Here is a 23,980-nt window from a genome sequence, read left to right on the forward strand (position 1 = left end):
GGAGAGAAAGAAGATTGCTCTAATTTGCCCCAAGGTTTTTCTGACAACTGTATTTTAGACGGAGGCAGCGAGGGGAAACCATCCTGAACTAGCAATGTGCTACTGAGGCTTCTCCCTGCAACTGGTACTTTTAGGCTGCAATTCTATACAGACTTTACTTGGGAGTAACTTTCAATGAACTCAGTAGAGGTTTATTTTAGAGAAGATATCGAGTATATGCAGTTGTTCTGTTCATTAGTGATTTCCTCTTTCTTTCAAAGTGGCATTTTACACCTTTTATTAGTTACTTCTTGTTCGCTTGCAAACCCATGGCATTTCTGAGCAGCCCTTCATCAGCCAATTATAGTGTTGCCTGCCTGCTCCCTCCATGAATTTAAATGTTTACCATTACAATTGTAGGTTTTAAGAGGAATGCAGTGCTATACTAATTGTCCTACGGAACCATCATTTTGCAACCTCAGTCGGAAACAGATTTCAAACCTCAAGCAACAGTCACACACTTTTACTTTATTTTACAAAACGTCGTTTTATTTTACAAAATGTCACTTCCTGTCATCACAAGCCTGGTCAGTCAAGAGCAGGAGGCATTAAGTAGTAGGTCCGTAATACCTTAATTCCTCCTACTTAATATTTACATAACCCTGTAGGAGAACAAAGTATTCAGGCTCCAAATTCACACAGGGAAAGAGATGTGACTAAATGCATATTCATCTAAGCAGGAGGATGCTTAAAATAAAGACTTTTAGCCTTCCAAAATGAATTTTTGGAGGGCATATTTTAAAAGATACAGTTTAAGTTCTTCACAGGAACTATGCTCAAATGAAGTTAATTCATTGGAAATCAGGCTTTCAGATATTCTTTTCTTCAGTTTTTTTTAAAGCTAAAATGTACACCTTCCTGCCATCCTTCAAATGTTACAAACTTGCTACCAGTACCCACAAATGACTACTATTTCACAACTGTATAGTTCTTATTAAGTTAGTGCTGTACAATCCACTCTCTCCCTTTCGGTCTCTCCTTCCCTCCCTCTCCCCACGAAGCAGGTCCTATATCCACCCAAGTTGCCAAACCTGAATTTGGCATCCAGTTCTTAAGCTAAACAACGTCCCCACTTCCGCACACGTCACTCCAGCTGGTTCCTTTGCACCAGCCTGTAATAGGGGCCCTTTCGGTCCATCAGCACGTCGTGAGTCCCCTCTTCGACAACCTTCCCGGCTTCCAGCACCACGATCTTTTGCGCGTTCTCCACCGTCTGCATGCGATGAGCGATCACCAGCACCGCCCGGGCCTGACGCTTCAGCACCGACTGCTGGATCTGCAGGAAGAAGGCAACGATCCACGTTAGATGCACAGCGTGCGTCTGTGTGATGGGGAGGAGGAGATGCCTTGATAAGCGTCACCCTGCGGCTCCCGGCCCTTCCCACAGACAGACGCGCCTTCAGCCTCCTTCGTAGTTAAATAATAACTATAATGCAGAGCTTGTAGCACCTTCAAAGCACTTCACATATTTAGTCTCCTTACAACAGCCCTGTAAGGTAGGTTAGCAAATGGGGGAATGTAGTATGTAGTCTAGGGGTGTGCACGGACCCCCCCCCGATCCTCTTCGCGCCTGATCCGCAAATTGCGGATCGGGCCCACTCTGCCCCGCCTCGATCTGCCTAGGGGCCACTCTGCTCCGCTGCCGAGCTCCGGCTCCGAATCGGAGCTCCACAGTGGCGGGGAGTGGCGCCAGGTAAGGCCCCCCTCTCTCCTCCCCCTTACCTGTGTCCATCCAGGACCATCCCAGCTTCACTAGAGCCCGCGGCTCAACCAGGAACTGTAGGCCCCGATTGCAGCCTACACTTCCTGGTTGAGCCGCGGGCTCTAGTGAAGGTGGCGACAGGCCGTGACAGACGCATGTAAGACCCCCCTCCCCCTTACCTGGCTCTGCCGCCGTCGCCGCACGGGCGGTGGCAGGGCCAGATAACCCCCCTCCCTCCTCTCCCTTACCTGCATCCGTCTGCGGTCCCGCGGCTGTTTCAACTGAGCCTGAGGACTCAACCAGGAAGACTAGGCTCTGGCTCTGGTGGCGACAGCGGCAGGGCCAAGTAAACCCCCCCTTACCTTTTTTTACGGAGCTCCGGATCGAGGCGAAGGATCTGCCTTCACCTCGATCCGCTCCGCGGCTCCCCCGATCCTCTTCACCTCTGCCTTAAGGGGAGGCGAAGCCCCCCGATCCACTCCTGCTTCTCCGGTCTGAAGAGAAGCGGAGCACATCCCTAACATAGTCTAGGATTGCTATTTTGGCACATTACATAAATGGCATGTTATTTGTTGATCGGTGGCTTTGTTTTTGCTACAAGTCCTATTGGCACTCAGCAGCTGAGTTTGCCCTTAGGGGGAATCCCTGGAAAGCCCGTTTCAGGAATGGATCCTTGTGTTAACAAAGGCTGCGTCCTGCTAAGTGTGTGAACACAGCAGTTTCCCATGTGTTACACACATTCTATGCCTCGGAGGAGGCACAGCTATATTTTTTACACTGAAAGAGAAACCCCTAAATTGCTCGCTTTGCGAAGGAGCCACGCTTTGTCCTGTGCTGTGTAGAGCGATGGTTCTTTGCCAGCACATCAATGAAGCCGTCTCCCCCACCCAGGGTGGGCAGTTCTTATATTCCCAAGCCCCGCGCAAGAAGTAGTTCAATTCCTCCCACGCCACCACGAACTGACCGCAGCTTCACTCTCCACATCCAGGGCGCTCGTGGCTTCATCCAGCACCAAGACCTTCGGGTTGCGGATCAGGGCCCGGGCAATGGCCAGGCGCTGCTTCTGCCCGGCGGACAGCTGGCCTCCCTTTTCCCCCACATCTGCAGGGAAGACGGGAGACAGAGACAAGATTTATTTATTCATTTATTTATTACATTTCTATACCGCCCAATAGCCGGAGCTCTCTGGGCGGTTCACAAAAATTAAAAACATTCAAAGTATAAAACAACAGTATAAAACCATAATATAAAATACAATATAAAAGCTCAACCAGATAAAAACAGCAGCAATGCAAAATTACAAATTTAAAACACCAAGTTAAAATTTATTGATAGACTGTTAAAATGCAGGGAGAATAAAAAGGTCTTCACCTGGCGTCTAAAAGCATATAATGTAGGTGCCAAGCGAACCTCCTTAGGGAGCTCATTCCACAGCCGGGGTGCCACAGCAGAGAAGGCCCTCCTCCTAGTAGCCACCTGCCTTACTTCCCTTGGCAGGGGCTCGCGGAGAAGGACCCCTGAGGATGACCTTAGGGTCCGGGCAGGTACATATGGGAGGAGGCTGGCCCCAAGCCGTTTAGGGCTTTAAATGTTAATACCAGCACTTTGAATCGGGCCCAGACCTCGACTGGCAGCCAATGAAGCTGGAAAAGGACTGGCGTGATGTGAAGCCAGTATTCCAAACTCAGCTAGCTTAATTGACCTAGAGAGCCTTACACAGTTCGGGACCGCAATATTGACAGAGCAGCTCTCCTGGGGTGAACCTACCTGTATACTATGCTCATAATCAGGCCCTCCTCTGAGTGAGGCTCGGAGGAGGGCAACCAGGAAGAGGGCCTTCTCCTCCAACTCCACAATTCTATGATTCTATGATATTACCAATATTAGAACGATCCATGCACGTGATGCTTTCTATGAGGCAAAAGGTCCCTGCCCCAATGATCCTGCCATCTAAATTCTGACCAGACAGCAGATGGACCAAAAGAGAAGGCAGCCCTTCCCCTAAGGAGCCCAGGCTGACCTACAAGGTTCTCCACACGACCTTTTATCTTCACAACCACCCTGTGAGGTAGGTTAGGCTGAGAAGTCACCCAGTGAGCTCCATGGCTGAGCGGGGATTTGGGCCTGGGTCTCTTTACTCTTAATACTGTGAACTGCTGAGAGATTTTACTATACTCAGCGGTATGTAAGTGCCACAAATAAATAAATAGTCAACAAACCTCCACCCACTGTACCTTACTGCAAATTGCCTTCCCCTGTTATTTGTCCTTGGCTTCTGATACTCTGAGGTATACTGATTACAGACTTTTAAAAATATGTTCAGCGGTATATACATCTATTAAATACTGCCACTGAACATGAGGTTATGTTCTATAGCTCTGTGGACTAATAGCTAAAACGTGTCTCTAGGCTCTAGGCCTACAGGGCTGTGTGTCACCCTTTCGAAAAAGCCATTTGAGCTAGCGACCATAGCCACATCTCGGGGGGGGGGGGGGGTTGGTTGGTTCCAGAAGTTAATTATATATTGGGATCAGTCTGGTCATTTAGCCCCCACCCCACCCTGACTCCCCTGGAGGTGTTCAAGGTGGAGGCTAAGAATCAGGAAAATGCTGGGTTTTCTGGAAGGAGAGCGGAGTTTTACAGGGACGGACCGAGGCGGGAACGGATTTCACCCACCTGCGCTGAAGCCGCCTTCCAGCTCACGGATGAAGCCCAAGGCGTTGGCTTCTTCTGCCGCAACAGCCGCGTCGTCTTTGCTGCAGTCCTGCACCCCATAGGCAATATTGTCCCAAATGGATCCGGAGAAAAGGACGGGCTCCTGGCCCACCAGCGCCACCTGGAATGAGGTACGGCTATTAGGAGTGGATGGGAGAGGGGGGGGGCAAGGGCAAACTGGGGGTCTTCTGAGCCCATGGGGAAAACCCTCCATCATCAAGTGTGGTTTCTGTGGTCAGGCCCATTCCACGCCTTTGCCCCACGCCACTGTCTTTGGGCAAGATCCGCAAGCCCTCAAGGTCGGTGTAGACGAGTGTTTTGGCTTTCGTTAGCAGGGTGTGTGTGTCACATTTTACAAGCAACCACAACACTCTGGTTTCAGGGGTCCCCAACCTTTTTGGGCCAGTGAGCACATTTGGGAATTGGAGAAACTGCTGTGGGCACCTCCACAAAATGGCTCTCACGGAGGATGTGGCATTGAGCAGGGGGTTGGACTCGATGGCCTTGTATGCCCCTTCTAACTCTGCTGTTCTATGATAGTCACATAGCGGCTTTCGTGAGGCCCAGGCTAGTCAAACGTGAGCTTAAAGAAGTGGGGAAGGGTGTTAGGAAATAGCGAGGCTAGGAGGGGGAGAGGAAACTGCAAGGCAAAGGAGGGGGGAAAGAGAAAGAGCCAGGCTAGAAGCTAGAAAGGAATCAAAGGAAGGAGGCCAGAGATGGAGAAGGTAGAGCAACAGTGAGGAATGGGGTTGTGGGGAGAGAAGGCTAGAGAAGGGGAGAGAGAGACCGAAGCAGAAAGGTTTGCGTGGGTGGAAGAAGACTTTGGGCAGGGCCAGGAAGCCACTCTTTCTTTCTCTGCCTCTCTACCCACAGCTGCTCAGTGGAAGGGACAGGGAGGAGAACCTGGCGTCTTAACATTTTTCAAGGTTTTTATTTAAAATAAAAATCGGAGCTAGGCCTTTTCCCGTATCAGTGAACAGGACAAGCAGAAGGGAGTTTTTGTTTCATGCCCTACCGTCTGTACTGCCTACAGCAGCCTTCCTTAAACCTGGTGCCCTCCAGATGTGTTGGACTACGACTCCCAGGATTCCTGACTATTGGCCATGCTGGCTGGGGCTGATGGGAGTTGCAGTCCAACCCATCTGGCGGGCACTAGGTTGGGGACGGCTGTGTGAGGCCAATCTCCAGATAATGGGCTTAGAACCGGGTGGGCTGTGGTTGTCTTTTTGTGGTGACCACCTTTTGCCATTGACGTCTCTGGGCAGGGAGGAAACGGGGGCCTTCTCAGTTGTAGCCCCCTCCCAGTTATGGAACGCCCTCTTCCGAGAGGTCTGCCTGGTGCCTATCCTGCTATCTTTTTGGTGCCAGGCATAGACCTTTTTCCTCTAACACAGCCTTCCTCAACCTGGGGCGCTCCAGATGTGTTGGACTGCATCTCCCAGAATGCCCCAGCCAGCAGGGCTGGCTGGGGCATTCTGGGAGTCGTAGTCCAAAACATCTGGAGCACCCCAGGTTGAGGAAGGCTGCTCTAACAGTTTTAAAAAATATCTGTTTACTTCCACTTTGGTGTCGGGAGTTTTAAAATTTTTGAGTTCTCCATATCGCTGGGTGCTTTTTAGCCTCTGCTGGTTTTAAATCAGTAGTTTTTCTACTGTGAAGCATTTGGTTTTTGATTTTACATGCTGCGAATGATTGGTTTTTTCATTTGCGTTTTACTGTGTGCATTGCCCTGAGAACAATTTGTTACAGGGAGACGAATACATCAAATGAATAATAAATAATAAAGGAATAAATTATACTCTTCCAGCATTCGCACCTGCTCAAGTACGATGTCCGTTTTGCAGAAAACAAAACTGCCTTTCCCTCAGCACCAAATTAGCTCCCAAACAGACAGAGCAGACAGGTGTCTGTGGGTTCTCTCAGGTTGTGGACCTCAGTCATGTTCAGCGGCCCCCTCACCTGTCTGTGGAGGTATTTGTGCTCGTAGTTCTGGATCGGGACCCCATCCAGCAGGATCTCCCCGGATTGGGGCTCGAAGAACCGCTCCAGGAGGGCCACGCAGGTGCTCTTGCCGCTGCCGTTCAGACCCACCAGCGCCGTCACCTCCCCGGGCCGGAGCTCAAAGGAGACGTTCTACAGCAGACGACAAGAAAAGCGCTCAGATGGATCCAGGAATTGCCTTCCACTTGCAGAAGGCCTCTCACCCCACGCAGCAAGGTCTCCCAACTCTCCGTGTGGGACATTTTCAGCGGCTCGAAGGAGAAGGAGAGGGTGGGGAACTCCACTCCCGCCAGCGCAGTCGCTCCAGCTAAAATTTGGCGGTTCAACCCACTTGGCAGCAGGGCCGGTGCCAGACTTTTTTGCGCCCTAGGCAAGGTGAGCTGCTTTCACACACACCCCACCGTACCCCCCCACCCCAGCTAGGTGGAGACAGGTTACCTGTCCCTCGCCTGAAGTCCTCCTGGCTTGGCGGGACGCTGCGGTGGGGTGGGCGGGCAGCTCCAATTCTGTCCGTTCGCCGCCCAGCACCCCCCCCCCCAGTGTTCCGGCTTGTCTTTGGCTGGGAGCTCTCAGCCGAAAACAAGCCGGGACGCTGGGGGAGGGCGGTCAGACGGCTCCATGTTCTGACGTCCGGTGCGCCCCGGATGTCAGAACATGGAGCCGCCCGTCCCCGCCCCCCAGTGTCCTGGGTTGGCTTCGGCTGCTGGGCAGGCGCCCAGCTGAAGCCAAGCCAGGGACGCTGGGGAGCAGGGCGGAAGGCTAGGAGGGTGACTTCCAGGGGCGCTTACTTGGCGCTCTAGGCGGCCGCCTAACTGGCCTCTATGGAAGCGCCGGCCCTGCTTGGCAGCTCTTGTGGGATGCCCACCTCCAGCCATCCCCCAGAGAAATGACGCTGAACTGCAAGAGGCTGAATAATATTAAAGCAGCACAGAAAGACCACAAAACGGAGTCTTCTTCTCCCTCCTGCCGGAGCTACGGAGAGTGACATTCTCAACTCAAACCGGACTCTCCTTTCAAGGTGGAGCGAGGAACCCTTTATGAACCTTCACAAAGAGGCAGCGCCGAGGGGCATTGCTGCTTTTGCACCATTCGTTCCCTGCGACCCCGACAAGCGCCATTACCAAATTGTGGGTGGGCTGCAGGGGGGGGGGGAGCTGAGGGTAGAGAAGGGGAACGGAGGAGAACAGCAGCAACTTCTGTGGCGGCACCGTGGAGTGCTTGGTGGTGGTGCTGCAGCACTAGCGGCCCTACATTTGCTGCGCTGCAGCAGGAGCACCGCAGTTCTTCAGAATCCAGGTCTGGCAGGGGCAGGGGGGAGCATGGATTCTTTACCCGTTTTAAAATAAGGATCCATGGCCAAGACAGCTTGCTCCACATCAACCACCCCCACATCTTTCTGATGTCCAGCCTGCCCAAGATCGCCAGAGCAATCTCCATTAACTGTGGGACAACCTTTCAAGTATTTGAAGATGGAGGGGAAGCATGAGAGCACTCTTCAAAGACTTGAAAGGTTGTCCCACAGAGGAGGGCCAGGATCTCGTCTCGATCCTCCCAGAGTGCAGGACACGGAATAATGGGCTCAAGTTAAAGGAAGCCAGATTCCGGCTGGACATCAGGAAAAACTTCCTGACTGTTAGAGCAGTTGTTGTTTATTCGTTCAGTCGTTTCCGACTCTTCGTGACTTCATGGACCAGCCCATGCCAGAGCTTTCTGTCGGCTGTCGCCACCCCTAGCTTCCCCAAGGTCAAGTCTGTCACCTCCAGAATATCATCCATCCATCTTGCCCTTGGTCGGCCCCTCTTCCTTTTGACAATGGAATCAGTGACCTAGGGAGGTCGTGGGCTCTCCCACACTCGAGGCCTTCAAGAGGCAGCTGGACAACCATCTGTCAGGGATGCTTTAGGGTGGATTCCTGCATTGAGCAGGGGGTTGGACTCGATGGCCTTGTAGGCCCCTTCCAACTCTGCTGTTCTATGATTCTATGAACTTCTTTCCAATTCTAGCTCCTAGCCCTCAAAGGGGCTAGGGTTTTTTCCAGTCGCTTTAGATTGTTTTATCGATATGGGCCTTGCCCTGGGACCATAACGTGAAGAGCAGGCTAAATAAATAAAGATTAGAATGTCTTCCTGACTCCATGAAACTCTGCTCACTCATTGAGACTCCTGGGCCTGTCACTCATCCAGACTAAATCTAATAAATACGGTCCCTGTATCCCGTTGTCTCCTTCCTTGACTATCCAAGGATGCTGTACACTGGATCTCACCGGGGGTTCCTGCGTGTGTGAACATGAGGTTCTCTTCTGAGAAGAGTCTGAGCATTGGTTAGAAAGCTTCTTAACTTCTGCTTTATTTTCATGAGGTACCTTTCTGCCCAGAGAGACCAGATACAAAAGAGGGCAGGGCTCCTGCAGCTGTAACTGTTGTGATGAAGAGGGCGCTTCACCAGGTGCTGCCTGCATAACAATGACACCTGCTGAAATTCCATTTTCTAAACAACTGTGAAAGATGCAGAGGAGCCTTGTCCTCTTTTCCATGTGGTCACCCTAGTAAAATAAGCAGGCACGTGCAGATCAGCATAGATCGCGGTGGTTTCTTTAGAGCCAAGGTTTTCTATTCCAATATTCTCCTCCCCAATTAAGCGTGACTAGATCTTTTGTTGTTTTAACATTATATATAGTACCTTTAACACCTGGATTTCAGGCCGGGAAGGATAACAGAAGGAAACATTTCTGAACGAGACGTGGCCCCGGAGACGTTCCGGCGCCAGTGTCCCCTCGGTGCGAACCGAAGGCTCCCGGCTCATGTAGTCAAACACTTTTTCTGCAGCTCCCACATTGCTGAGCGCATCTCCGTAAATGTACATCAGGGTCTGTGAAATGGACAGAGCCAAAAGAAATGAATACTGGTAGATACCAGAACGCGGGACACGACCCCGAATTTTGAGCACTGAATTCCAGAACCAAAACTCAGATGCACGTTTTGAATCCAAAATTCATGTTCTTTTCATTTGTGGGCACCTGTGAAGAAACACTGCATTTACATCTGCTTGTTTATGCGTTGTTAGGTTTATATACTGTAAGGAGTGTTATACCGTATTTCTTCGATTGTAAGACGCCATCGATTGTAAGACGCACACTAATTACAGTACCACCAACAGAAAAAAAACCCCTAAGACACACCCCATTTTTAGAGATGTTTATATGGGGGGGAAAGTGCGTCTTAGAATCGAAGAAATAGGGTACTGTGAGTAGGCCAGAACCGTAACGATGCTACTCTGTATTGGACCTAAAACGGTTCCTGCTGCCTTGGTTACGGTTGCTATGAAGGGAGGCTTCAAGCTCAGTTTGAAAATGTCTAGGGGGGAAAGCTACCTTTGTTTGGATTGGTCAGATGGTTCAACAAAGGTGACTGGCCGTTAGAAGCTCCATAACGAACGTGATTGGCCACGAGATTTGAAAAAGGTCTGGTTAAGGATCAGGTTGACAGAGGAGAGTTAATGGGTTTTGGCTGAAGGGAGATCCCCCGGGAAGACCTGAACCCCAGAGCCAATGGTGGAGGAGAGCCATATTGTGAAGTTTTGGTGAAGCAAGGAGGCAGCAGAGCCCAGTACGAGGAGGCTTGAGGCTCTGGTCTGACCAGAGGGGGCTTCAGCAAGTAGCCCCTGAAACAGAACCATCCCAGAAGCCAGAGGCAACAGGAAGAGCTGGAAGCAGAGGAAGCCTGCTGTACATCCCTGGTTGTGAGGGATTGGCTGGGGTGGAGTCTGAAGGAAAAGTTAATAATCTGGTTCCTGTATAATGCTGGCAATTCCTGGGTTGTCTAACCCAGGAACTGTGAGGCTAAGCGGAGTGTGTGAGCCATGTGCTTGTTACTTCCGCTTTGAATCAACAACCTGGGAATGACCCGTTCTTGGGTTGTTTCATAATGTCCGAACCTGGAAATTCTGGGTTATTTAAGGTTAAACAACCCAGAGTTAAACCAACAGCAAACTATTGGCAATTATTCAGTTCCTTTGCCAGTTCCATTTGTAACCTCACTGTGCGGCTTTTCACCCACCTGTACATATACCCCTACTTCCATCTGGTAGAGGATGAAGGAGACCAAGTTTCCTTTGGTCACGAGGCCAGTGAGGATCTGCTGGTACCCGCAGAAAAGCATGATTAACTTAAGGCCCAGCCCAAGGATCTAGAGAAAGAGAGAGAAATTAGGAGAAGTGGTGAAATTTGAATGCCTGTTAACTTCTTGCTTGGTGAGTCATAGAATCATAGAATCATAGAATAGCAGAGTTGGAAGGGGCCTACAAGGCCATCGAGTCCAACCCCCTGCTCAATGCAGGAATCCACCCTAAAGCATCCCTGACAGATGGTTGTCCAGCTGCCTCTTGAATGCCTCTAGTGTGGGAGAGCCCACAACCTCCCTAGGTAGCTGATTCCACTGTCGCACTGCTCTAACAGTCAGGAAGTTTTTCCTGATGTCCAGCCGGAATCTGGCTTCCTTTAACTTGAGCCCGTTATTCCGTGTCCTGCACTCTGGGAGGATCGAGAAGAGATCCTGGCCCTCCTCTGTGTGGCAACCTTTTAAGTATTTGAAGAGTGCTATCATGTCTCCCCTCAATCTTCTCTTCTCTAGGCTAAACATGCCCAGTTCTTTCAGTCTCTGCTGATGTCCCTCCCTTCATTCCCCTCACAGATCCCAAGAGGCAGAGATGCCCCCCAGTTTAAACACCAAGAAACAGTCCCTCATTTCTTTGGGAATGTTCTCAAGGTCCTCTCCTGGGTTCGTCTACTTGTAGTGATGTGGCTTTCCTTACCAAAACTGAATTGAAACATTTTCCGGGAAATTTCATATGCAAATTAGATTAACTTGTATAGGTTAAATTTGTATCAGAAAAATTTCTGATACCCTAGAGCAGAGGTGCAGAAATTCTGGCCCGTGGGCCTTTTAGAATCATAGAATAGTAGAGTTGGAAGGGGCCCATAAGGCCATCGAGCCCAACCCCCTGCTCAATGCAGGAATCCACCCTAAAGCATCCCTGACAGATGCTTGTCCAGTTGCCTCTTGAAGGCCTCTAGTGTGGGAGAGCCCACAACCTCCCTAGGTCACTGGTTCCATTGTCATACTGCTCTAACATTCAGGAAGTTTTTCCTGATGTCCAGCCGGAATCTGGCTTCCTTTAACTTGAGCCCGTTCTTCCGTGTCCTGCACTCTGGGAGGATCGAGAAGAGATCCCGGCCCTCCTCTGTGTGACAACCTTTTAAGTATTTGAAGAGCGCTATCATGTCTCCCCTCAATCTTCTCTTCTCCAGGCTAAACATGCCCAGTTCTTTCAGTCTCTCTTTATAGGGCTTTGTTCCCAGACTCCTGACCCCTGCAGGGCACCCCAATACAGCCCACAAAGCCTCCAGGAGAAGGACCCCTGGTGGAATTCTCTTGGAAGGCATCCTCTCTGTTATCTCTGACCTGAGATCGGAGATAACACCTCATGCACCAACAAGGAAACGTCTGCTATTATCATCACAATCAGTTTATTTGTAAGCTGCTTTTCCACGGTAAAGCAATGCTCAAAGCAGCTAATAGAAACATTAATATATATATTTTTACACAAAATACAGCAACATATATAGACCTTTTCTCCATGGAGGTAGTTTGGCTCCATTCCTTTTGCCCTGCCCACCACTGGAATGTGATCCTGAGAGCAATTTCATGCTCACTACAGACCTTCCCTGTCAAGCACACGGAGGTTTGGGGTGCAAGGGGCAGAGAGCGCATCTTCCGGTGGCCCTCTGTGCATTCTATTGGTGAATGCCTGAGGAGGGCTTTTCTCTTTTTTTGTGGCATGCGGGCCTCTCCCTCTTCCACGGTACAGAAACCCTAGTCAGCTCTAGGAAAGATATAGGGCTGGATTGGCGTCCACCCAGAGAAGAGTCTTCAGTGTGGTGGCTCCCTTTCTGTGGAACTCACTGTGCCTGAAGGTCAGGCAGGCACCCATATTGTGTTTTCTCATCGCCTCCTGAAAACATCTGTATTTCAAGAAGCCTTCCTGGATTGAGCAGCTGCGGTTTTGATTTGATATTGTTTTGGTTTTTTTAACTTTTTATATGGTGTTTTATCCTTTTTTTAAAACCATTTATCGTTCACCACTCCAGAATCTGATTAGATGTGGAGCACAGTATATAGAAGTTGCAAATAAAATAAACAAAGATAAACTCCTGTCATCCTCCAAAATGCAATCATTCTTCACTCCACGTGCCCTTTGGACGCCCATTGGAGATATGTTTGGCCAAAGTTCCCCATGCTCTGGTAATCCCCTGTTTAGACTATTCCAATGCGTTGTACCTGAAGCTACTTCTAAAAGTGGTTTGGAAACCTCAGTTACTCCAAAATCAGGGCACTAGATTACTTAACTGGAACTCGCTGCTGCAAGCTGAATATGAGCCAACAGTGCGATATGGCTGCAAGAAAGGTAAATGCTATTTTGGGCTGCATTAAGAGAAGTATAGCTTCCAAATCACGTGAGGTACTGGTTCCTCTCTATTCGGCCCTGGTTAGGCCTCATCTAGAGTATTTCGTCCAGTTCTGGGCTCCACAATTCAAGAAGGACGCAGACAAGCTGGAGCGTGTTCAGAGGAGGGCAACCAGGATGATCAGGGGTCTGGAAACAAAGCCCTATGAAGAGAGACTGAAAGAACTGGGCATGTTTAGCCTGGAGAAGAGAAGATTGAGGGGAGACATGGTAGCACTCTTCAAATACTTGAAAGGTTGTCACACAGAGGAGGGCCAGGATCTCTTCTTGATCCTCCCAGAGTGCAGGACACGGAATAACGGGCTCAAGTTAAAGGAAGCCAGATTCCAGCTGGACATCAGGAAAAACTTCCTGACTGTTAGAGCAGTATGACAATGGAATCAGTTCCGTAGGGAGGTTGTGGGCTCTCCCACACTAGAGGCCTTCAAGAGGCAGCTGGACAAGCATCTGTCAGGGATGCTTTAGGGAGGATTCCTGCATTGAGCAGGGGGTTGGACTCGATGGCCTTGTAGGCCCCCTTCCAACTCTGCTATTCTATGATTCTATGACTACCTTATGGCTGTGGCTCCCAGTCTGTTTCCAAGCCCAATTTAAAGTGCTGCTTTTAATTGTTAAAGCCCTAAAATGCTTAGGATCAGATTTTCTTAAAGACCCACATCTACTTACCAGATGTACGTCTCCCATACACACTTTACAGAACCTCAACAGCCTCTTCCAAGGCCCTGCTCTGAGTGCCCCATCAAATGAAGGGAGGTGACTGACCCCTAAGCAGAAGGCCTTTTCAGTAGGACACCATAGTTAAGGAATGGCCTTCCCAGAGAGGCTCGCCCCGGGCCACATTTGTGGTCTTCTCAGCACCAGGTGAAGATCCAGCCAGGCCTGTTTAATAACAGACATCTTTTGGTCTAGCCCTCTCAGAGCTTCTCCTTATCGCAACCTGCTCCTCCACATGCAACCATGTGATTTCCAATTAAAAACTTCCCTTCTACAAAGACCCCATTGCATTTTAATAACACAGCTCCACCTAGTGGTTGAAAGATCCCACGGTATCCTGGATAATACATCATCTTTGGTTTTTTAAAAAGCAAGATTTCCCAGGGATAGCACGGGGACATCTGGCTGTTGATGAAGTTGTGTAATGGACCCACAAAAGTCTGTAAGTGGCCAATTATAAGCGTGCAATACATCTCTCATTTAGAGAAGTTCTCAGTTCAAAATCCATTCTTTAATTATGTATTATTTTAAATTGTTTTTATTGTTTCATACTGTATTTTAAAGTTGTATTTGTTTATTTATTTTATTTTATTTTATTATTTATTACATTTTTATACCGCCCAATAGCCAAAGCTCTCTGGGTGGTTCACAAAAATTAAAACCATGAGGAACATAATAATAAAACAAAAAGGAAAGGAAAGGAACCTCTCGTGCAAGCACTGAGTCATTACTGACTCTTGGAGGGACGCCAGCTTTCGCTGACGTTTTCTTGGCAGGCCTTATAGCGGGGTGGTTTGCCGTTGCCTTCCCTGGCCGTTATTACCTTTCCCCCAGCTAACTGGGTACTCATTTTACCGACCTCGGGAGGATGGAAGGCTGAGTCGACCCGAGCCGGCTCCCTGAAACCAGCTTCCACTGGGATCGAACTCAGGCCGTGGGGAGAGTTTCGGCTGCAGAAACTGCTGCTTTACCGCTCTGCACCACACGAGGCTCTTAATAAAACAACCAACCATCTAAAAACCCAAATACAAAATACAATTATTTATGAGCCACCCAGGGAACTTTTGTTATGGGGTGGCAATTTAAATACACTAAGGATGCAACCTAAGCATGTTTAGACAGAAAAAAGTCCTACAACTCCAAGTATACCCCAGCCAGAAAGCTGATATTAATTCCAAGACGGCATGACTCTCGTTTAGAGGACTTCTCTCTTCCGGCCCACCCCCCTCCACAGGACCCTGAGGACTCACCCGTCGGAAGAGCAAGTAAACGGCTCTCTCCCAATCTCTCTGGTTCTTGAGTCGGTGGGTCTCTGACAATGCCGCATCATACCGCTTGGACTCCTCCTCCTCGGTGGCAAAGCTGCGCACTGTCTTGATGGAGGAGACTGTTTCACGCACCACCTCCCCAGAGCGTGCAATGGAGTCCTGGATCTTCAGCAGCAAAGCCTAGAGAAACCCAGGAGAAGGAAAATGTGTGCATTTGAGAGCTAGCACTGAGCACCAGTGTGGTGTCAACTGCAGGGTTGGGTTGTGAGATCACAGAATCATAGAATAGTAGAGTTGGAAGGGGCCTATAAGGCCATCAAGTCCAACCCCCTGCTCAATACAGGACTTTACCTTAAAGCATACCTGACAGGTAGCTGTCCAGCTGCCTTTTGAATGCCTCTAGTGTGGGAGAAGCCACTACCTCCCTAGGTAACTGGTTCCATTGTCGTACTGCTCTAACAGTGAGAAAGTTTTTCCTGATGTCCAGCTTCCGTGTGAGGCTCAATGACATTTTCAAAGTCACTATATTTTAGTTTGACCTACCTCACAGGGTCGTTGGGAAACTAAAATTAGCTCATGAGAGGAGGGGAAGATGCAAAATGTAACAAAAACTAAAACAGATTGAATGCATTTCTCAATCAAAACGCTCCAAAATCTATCATATAGCATAAAAAGGTAAAAGAACAGTAATATATATATATATATATATATATATATATACACACACACACACACACACACACACACACACACACATATACATACATATATACATATTTCTTTAACATTGCTAATTGCCCACATGTGCCAAAGCGTCTAATATACTACTAGGAGGTTGAAGACTCAGGTGTGTATTTGTTCTAAGAGGAAAAAAACTGAACTTCTTTGCCAATAAAACTGGAATTCTGCAACCTATATACATTGAGAGCACAATCATAAGAACATATAACTATAAGAAGGGCCCTGCGGGATCAGACCAAGGGTCCATCTAGTCCAGCACTCTGTTCGCACAGTGGCCAACCAGCCACCAGCCAGGGATGAACAAGCAGGACATGGTACAACAGCACCCTCCCACCCATGTTCCCCAGCAACTGGTGTATATAGGCTTACTGCCTCTGTGGGTGAGTAGCTCAAACAATCTTGGAATCTCCCATCCGTCCAAAGCCTCACTTTGTACCCAGAGAGTTTGGGCTACTGGACAGTATAGAAATGTAAGAAAATAAAGGCACAATCCTTTTGCCAGGAGGAAAGGTGGAGGCATTTTTTTGCCTCCTGTTGCTCCAAATACGGAAATTCAGTTAGATGGCCCTCCGAGCATGCCTAACTTCTACCTTCATCAAACCAGGGTTATACTGTGCAATCACTGCGAATTGCGTGCAAAGGACTCCGAAGTTTTCCAGCTTATAACCTGCTTTGACTGTGAAGTACTCCCCTGCATCCTGGGAATAATTTAATTGTGCTTTAAAGCCAAAAGACCCGACCTATTTTGCTACTACTTTTGGAGCGAATCATTTGTTGTTTTCCGAGCGGCCACTGGGGGCGCAGGAGCAGGATTTGATATGTTTAAAGAACAAATTAAACAAATGCTTATGCCTGCGTAAGTTTTAAAGATAAAAACATCAAAATTGGCACAGTAATAGATATTAAGGAGAACTTTAAGCATACCAAATTTGGATCGGATTGGGTCATCCATTGATTTTTTAATGATTGTTTTCACATTTCCCCCCTTAAACCCATTTCCTGGTACGCAAAGGATCTTAGGAGCGCTGCCGCCCAGGGTGTGATTTAGCTAGCAACAACAACAACAGCTAAACGCTGTGTAGGGGATAATTCGAAGGAAACCGGTACGTGGGATGAAGTCCTTCCTCACTGTGCTGGGGACGGGGGCTGAGAGATCTTAGATCGAGCAGATCCGTGGCCTCCCCTTCCCTTCCACCGTACACCATCCACAACGCCACCCCAACCCTCATCCCAAGGTCAGAGCTTTGACCTTGAGAGAGGGAGCCACTGCAGAGGTTTACACTGTGACTGGAAAGGGCTTGAAAGAAGTAGGGATCGTCAGTTGGCTGGCTAGGGGGTCCTATGAGTTGTAGGACTTATTTCGGTGTAGACATTTATTTATTTATTACATTTCTATACCGCCCAATAGCCGGAGCTCTCTGGGCGGTTCACAAAAATTAAAAACATTCGAAGTATAAAACAACAGTATAAAACCATAATATAAAATACAGATAAAAACAGCAGCAATGCAAAATTACAAATTTAAAACACCAAGTTAAAATTTCTTTACAGACTGTTAAAATGCTCGGAGAATAAAAAGGTCTTCACCTGGCGTCTAAAAGCATATAATGTAGGTGCCAAGCGAACCTCCTTAGGGAGCTCATTCCACAGCTGGGGTGCCACAGCAGAGAAGGCCCTGCTCCTGGTAGCCACCTGCCTCACTTCCTTTGGCAAGGGCTCGCGGAGAAGGACCCTTGAGGATGACCTTAGGGTCCGGGCAGGTACATATGGGAGGAGGCTTCCTTCAAATAACCTGGCCCCAAGCCATTTAGGGCTTTAAATGTTAATACCAGCACTTTGAATCGGGCCCAGACCTGGACTGGCAGCCAATGAAGCTGGAAAAGGACTGGCGTGATGTGGTCTCGTCGTCCAGTCCCTGTTAGTAAACAGGCTGCCCTGTTTTGTACCAGCTGAAGCTTCCGGACCGTTTTCAAAGGCAGCCCCACGTATAACGCATTGCAGTAATCCAAGCGAGAGGTTATCAGAGCATGGATAACTGTAGCTAGGCTATCTCCGTCCAGATAAGGGCACAGTTGGTATATCAGCCTAAGCTGATAAAAGGTGCTCTTTGCCACTGAGTTCACCTGTGCCTCAAGTGACAGTTCTGGATCCAAGAGCACCCTCAAACTACGGACCCGATCCTTGCATAGGATTGCACCCTAAACTGGAAGAAGTAGCTCGGCTCTTATTCTCACTGCCTGGGCTGATTTACTTCTAGCATGCAGCTACCGACCGCCAACTTCTTCAGCCGTGCCCTACCTGGTGACGGGTGTCGTAGAGCTTCTGGGTGGCCAGCATGATGGGCGTCTCGACGAGCGTCAGCAGCGTCAGGCGCCACGACAGGCCCAGCATGAACGCGTACAGCCCGACCATCTTGATCAGGCTGCGCAGGAAGACGTTGGCGTTGAGCGGGATGGAGCGGCTCATCATGGTCGTGTCCTTGGCGAGGCGGGAGGTCAGGTCTCCTGCGGGGGGGGGCAAAGGGAGCAACCTTAGTCGGAGCCGCAAGATCTTATCGGCAAGGTGATAAGACAAAATACCAGCATATTCGAGCTTAAAACTCTTAATGGCAGCAACTAAGCCAGTGGTTCCCAAAGTGGGCGGTACCGTCCCCTTGGGGGCAGTGGGATTGCATAGGGGGGCGCGAAGAGGCAAAGGAGTGGCAGTGGGGCGCTCAAGGTGGTCTTTTCCGAGAAGCGCCTCTCCAGAAGGTCTTAAAACCCAGGGACATTTTTATGGGAGAAGGTAGTTTGGTCCCAAGCCATGTAGGGAAAGAATCCACACATGTATTAATACCATTTAAGAAGAGTCCTTTTAACGGAGAATTGAAAAGCTTCAAAAGCATCAAAACACTAATGAAGAGACATATCCCGATTGGTGTGCCCTGCCATGTCGGCTGCAAAACAGAGGCGTTCGCTCTCTTTTCCCTCCCCCCTTCGGCAAGCTTGCGGAGGGTGCTTCGGATTTTGAATAAATATTCAATTAATTGTTACCGTTTTGAATTTTATTGTTATTATCTTCCTTAGTGGGTCATTGAAAACCGCTATTCTGAATAATGATTTTTATAGTGTAGGGTAGGGGGCACTGGGCATGAATTTGGGGAACCAAGGGGGCGGTGACCTGAAAAAGTTTGGGAACCACTGAACTAAGCCATAGCAGAGGTGTTTTAGAATGAAGGGGAGAAATGCAAAAGCTGGGAACCACCAATGAAAAGAGCCTGATTGGGAGCAAAAGCAGGCCAGGTTTGGCCCACGGGCCTGAGGAACAACACCCCTGAATTAAAGGAACACAAGGCAGGTAACAGGGAAACTAAATGAGTCCCTGAAGAGATCGTGCAGGTTGAAACAGACGTTACTGGGATAGATGAATTCATAGTCTGACTCATTAAAAAGCAGCCTCATTTTTAAGAAGCACCAAATCCCATCTTTGGGTTAACACCTCTGAAGTCATTCGAAGTAGCATTTAGGTATTTTTGAAACCTGTTTGTCACTGTCTTAGTGTGTGGGGGTTCATGACCCACAATTTATTTGAGCATCAATGAAAAGGAACTCCCGTTAAACTGGGATGAAGGCATCTCCTCAACCCATCCCTACCCAGCTAAGGCCTTCCGCCCCCTCCCAACTGCCAACTGCCATTCCGTGCTACCCCACTTCCCACAACATTCAGTACTCCCAAGTGATCTCCCCTTCCTCCAAATACAGCTTTCGCAACATGATTTATAACGGGTTTATATAAGTGTTGGTTGTGCCACGTTAATACTTAATAGGACCGCCTTCAAATTCATCAACAAGACTCAAGATGTAGAGTTATTTCTTTAAAAAAAAAGTCCCTCTCCACAAGTTTAAAAAAGCAACATTTGTAAAAGTAAAGAAAAAAGAGTTATGTCAGAATTATTTATTATTCCATTTATATTTTATTCCATATTATCATAGAATCAGAGTTGGACGGGACTCTGGAGATCATATAGTCCAGCCTGCAAATTATTTACATTTGCATTTATAGCGACCTTGGCCCAGACATTCTCTCTTGGCCTAATTTAACTCCCAGGGTTGTTGCGAGGATAGGATCCCCTCCTCACTGCTAGTTTTTATTCTCACCACAAATCTGGGAGCTAGGTTAGGCCAAGAGAGAGTGTCTGCGCCTTATGGATGTGTAGGATGAGGAGAAAGAGAGAGAGAGAGAGAAAATTCCTCCACCCCAGCAGTACACCATGCTGGTTCTGAACTAAGTTTCTACTCTTATTACAAACTTGATCTGCAAGTGTAGCACTTCCAGGCACATATAGGTTGAGCAAAGAAGAGAAACAGATGTAGCACGAGAGGGACAAATTATGAAAAGGAGTGAAGAATAGCGAGTAAATGTCTAGGCAGATGGCTGGAAGGACAGACAGATGGGGGCATAAAGCCCTTGGATGAACAGAGACGGTAAAGGAAAATACTCGATAGAGGAAGCAAATATAAACAGAGCTGCATGAAAGTACTCCAGCAGTTTTTCTGAGACCTGAGTTCAAATCAGGTCTCAGGAAAGACCTTCCTCACCAAGCCTTAGTGCTCCCACCCATAAAATGGGTGCAATCTTAACAGGGCAACTGCGAGGATGAACCATTGCTGAAGAACATATAGTACAGAAACAACAGCTGGATTAAGAGGCAGGACTGGGTTTGCTTTCCGTGCCCTCACCTGTCTTCACTTCTTGGAAGAAGGCCAGGTCCTGGCGCACCAAGGAAGAGAAGAGCAGGCCGCGAATCCGGATGATCACTCGGGAGATGGTGAAGGTGAAGAGGCCCCCGCGGCATCCAGCAGAGACGGAGCTAGGACGGAAGCAGCAGCAGAGAGGCAGATGGGTCACGTCCCGCACATGGAAACTGAGCCACAGTTACGTCTGTGTGGGGGCACATGTGCGTCCCCTCCCTGGCCACTTACATTGCCAACAGCACCTTTGGGGGCAAACAGCAGCCAGGGAGGGGATGTTTTTTCAGCAGGAATCTGGGATGGAGCACACTTCCAGATTGGGGCCCTCCCACTACTTTCCCCCCCACTCAAAAAGGAAAAAAGTGGGTTAAATCAAACTTTAAAAAATGGTAAGTAACATCACTTGTCCTTGATCTTTCCTTAACAGGCAAGCCATGAACTCAAATTAGCCTTTCTCCACCTGATGCCCTCCAGAGGTTTTGAACTACAATTCCCAGTATCCCCCAGCCAATACATCTAAGAACATAAGAAGTGCCCTGCTGGATCAGACCAAGGGTCCATCTCGTCCAGCACTCTGTTCACACAGTGGCCAACCAGCCATCGGCCAGTGATGAACAATCAGGACACGGTGCAACAGCACCCTCCCACCCATGTTCCCCAGCAACTGGTGCACACAGGCTTACTGCCTCTGATACTGCAGGTAGCACATAGCCATCAGGACTAGTAGCTGTTGGTAGCCTTTTCCTCTAGATCAGCCTTCCTCAACCTGGGGCGCTCCAGATGTGTTGGACTACAACTCCCAGAATGCCCCAGCCAGCTGGCTGGGGCATTCTGGGAGTTGTAGTCCAACACATCTGGAGCGCCCCTGGTTGAGGAAGGCTGCTCTAGATATTTATCTAACTCCCTTTTAAAGCCATCCAAATTGGTGGCCATCACCACATCTTGTGGAAGTGAGTTCCATAGTTTAACTCTGCGCTGTGTGAAGAAGTCCTGCCTTTGATCTGCCCTGAATCTCCCACTAACCAGCTTCATGGGATGAGCCCTTTGGGTTCTAGCATTATGGGAGAGGGAGAAAAATGTCTCCCTATCCTCATTCTCAGCACCAGCCATAATTTTGTACACTTCTATCATGTCTCCCCATAACCTCCATTTTCCCAAGCTAAACCATCTGGAGGGTATCTGTTTGGGGGAGATTGAACTAAATCTTGGCAGCTTTGATGTGAAGAATACTCTCTCTCTCTCTCTCTCTCTCTCTCTCTCTCTCTCTCTCTCTCTCACACACACACACACACACACACACACACACACACACACACACACGGCAAAAAGGCACATCTTTCTTTGAATTAGTTCACATACTTGGAAATGGTGTGTGTGTGTGTGTGTGTGTGTGTTATTTTTTGCAGGGTAGAGGGGGGTGAATTCTGCCAAGCTGATCCCAAGTAGATCTTTTTTCAGACTGTGATGTAAATTCAAGCTTTTAACTTCTTCCTTTGACACTAATTTGTTAAGGGCACAATCCTATCAAGTTTAGACAGAAAAAGATCTTACACGCTGGGAGATGTAGGATTGTTTTCTGTCTTATAGAATCATAGAATAGCAGAGTTGGAAGGGGCCTACAAGGCCATCGAGTCCAACCCCCTGCTCAATGCAGGAATCCACCCTAAAGCATCCCTGACAGAAGGCTGTCCAGCTGCCTCTTGAAGGCCTCTAGTGTGGGAGAGCCCACAACCTCCCTAGGTAACTGGTTCCATTGTCGTACTGCTCTAACAGTTAGGAAGTTTTAACATGCATAGGATTGTACCCTAAGAGCGTCAGAGTGGTGAGACCTGGGTTCAAGTCCCCACATAGCCATCAAGCTCACTGGGTGACTTTGGGGGCAGTCACTGACTCTCAGCCTAACCTACCTCACAGGGTTGTCATTGTGAGGATAAAAATGGAGAGGAGGAATATGTACGGCACTTTGGGGTCCTTGAAAGAACAGGAGGAATATGAATATAATACATAAATAAAACAATAATCCCTTCCTTAATTTCAGTTCTCCACATATCACAAGGACCACACACCCCATCCTGTTCGGGACATCTTTAGCCTTGGATGGCGGAATTGTTGAGGAGGTTAGGGAGAAACTCACCTCCCAAGTGACACCATACACAAAAGAATGATGGCCATGAAGAAGGCATCTGAGTCATATTTGGCACCCAAGATGTCAATCAAGCGTCCTGTGTAATAGGGGATTAATGTTTCACCTGCAGACAGAGACCAGGGTTGAAGTAAGAGAGGGGGAGAGAGAGGTGTAATACTGCGACCTGCTTCATGCATAATGACAACCCAGAGTGTGGGTTGTCTCTAAATCATGGGTTGTTGCTGAATTGTGGGTTGTCATCATGTGTGAACCCTGAACTATGGTTTAACTACGGATTGTTAACTACGAACAACCCAGGAAGAGAACCTATGTTTTGTTGTTCGGTTGTGAACTCTTGAGTTGTTTGTGGTTAACAACCTGAAGTTAAACTATAGTGCAAGATTCGCATGTAATGACAACCCACAATTCAAGAACAAACCATGATTCAAAAACAGAGATTGTTAACTACAAACAACCCAGGAAGAGAACCTATGTTTTGTTGTTCGGTTGTGAACTCTTGAGTTGTTTGTGGTTAACAACCTGAAGTTAAACTATAGTGCAAGATTCGCATGTAATGACAACCCACAATTCAAGAACAAACCATGATTCAAAAACAGAGATTGTTAACTACAAACAACCCAGGAAGAGAACCTATGTTTTGTTGTTCGGTTGTGAACTCTTGAGTTGTTTGTGGTTAACAACCTGAAGTTAAACTATAGTGCAAGATTCGCATGTAATGACAACCCACGATTCAAGAACAAACCATGATTCAAAAACAGGGATTGTTAACTACGAACAACCCAGGAAGAGAACCTATGTTTTGTTGTTCGGTTGTGGACTCTTGAGTTGTTTGTGGTCAACAACCTGAAGTTAAACTATAGTGCAAGATTCGCATGTAATGACAACCCACGATTCAAGAACAACCCACGATTCAAAAACAACCCCCTACAGATTCTCGTTAAATGGGAACCAGGTCTTTTAGAGCAGGGCAGATTGCTTGGAACTGCTGCTGCTGGATTCAGGCCTAACAGACCTTTCCTATCCATGCCAGCTGCCAAAGAAACTTAAGAAGACTAAAAAGAATTCTTTTTTAGCACCTTCAACACATGTGGAACTTGAAGACAGAAATGGAAGCAAAGCAGGCAGGTCTCTGCATCCAAAAGCCTACAATTTAAATGTTGGCAAGTGGGGTAGGGGAGAAAAGGAGAGGCTTGGAGGGTGGGAAGGGAAAAATGCAAACAAAAGCAATTGCAGGGATTCATGGCACAATCCTAGGCATAAAGGCTCAGAAATAAGTCCTACCAAGTTCAATGTAGGGTGACCCTATGGAAAGGAGGACAGGGCTCCTGTATCTTTAACAGTTGTATTGAAAAGGGGATTTCAGCAGGTGTTATTTGTAGGCATGCAGCCAGCCCCTGGTGAA

The 23,980-nt window shown here is 48.2% G+C and overlaps 1 protein-coding gene across 1 annotated transcript in view; it reads right to left on the reverse strand.

Annotated features, from left to right (window-relative positions):
- Window positions 1-499: 499 nt before the first annotated feature.
- The window catches only part of TAP2 (transporter 2, ATP binding cassette subfamily B member), a 27,971-nt gene continuing 4,490 nt past the window's right edge, over window positions 500-23,980 (reverse strand). Inside the window, exons 3-12 of the mRNA XM_063122476.1 lie at window positions 22,567-22,681; window positions 20,421-20,551; window positions 18,001-18,206; window positions 14,944-15,141; window positions 10,513-10,641; window positions 9,137-9,325; window positions 6,416-6,589; window positions 4,418-4,577; window positions 2,706-2,842; window positions 500-1,315 (exon numbers count right to left, since the gene is read on the reverse strand). Of these exons, the coding sequence (XP_062978546.1) occupies window positions 1,124-1,315; window positions 2,706-2,842; window positions 4,418-4,577; window positions 6,416-6,589; window positions 9,137-9,325; window positions 10,513-10,641; window positions 14,944-15,141; window positions 18,001-18,206; window positions 20,421-20,551; window positions 22,567-22,681 (1,631 nt within the window). The 3' untranslated portion in view covers window positions 500-1,123. The remainder of the gene's footprint in view (window positions 1,316-2,705; window positions 2,843-4,417; window positions 4,578-6,415; window positions 6,590-9,136; window positions 9,326-10,512; window positions 10,642-14,943; window positions 15,142-18,000; window positions 18,207-20,420; window positions 20,552-22,566; window positions 22,682-23,980) is intronic.

Source organism: Elgaria multicarinata, chromosome 3, assembly GCF_023053635.1.
Source record: "Elgaria multicarinata webbii isolate HBS135686 ecotype San Diego chromosome 3, rElgMul1.1.pri, whole genome shotgun sequence".
NCBI lineage: Eukaryota > Metazoa > Chordata > Lepidosauria > Squamata > Anguidae > Elgaria > Elgaria multicarinata.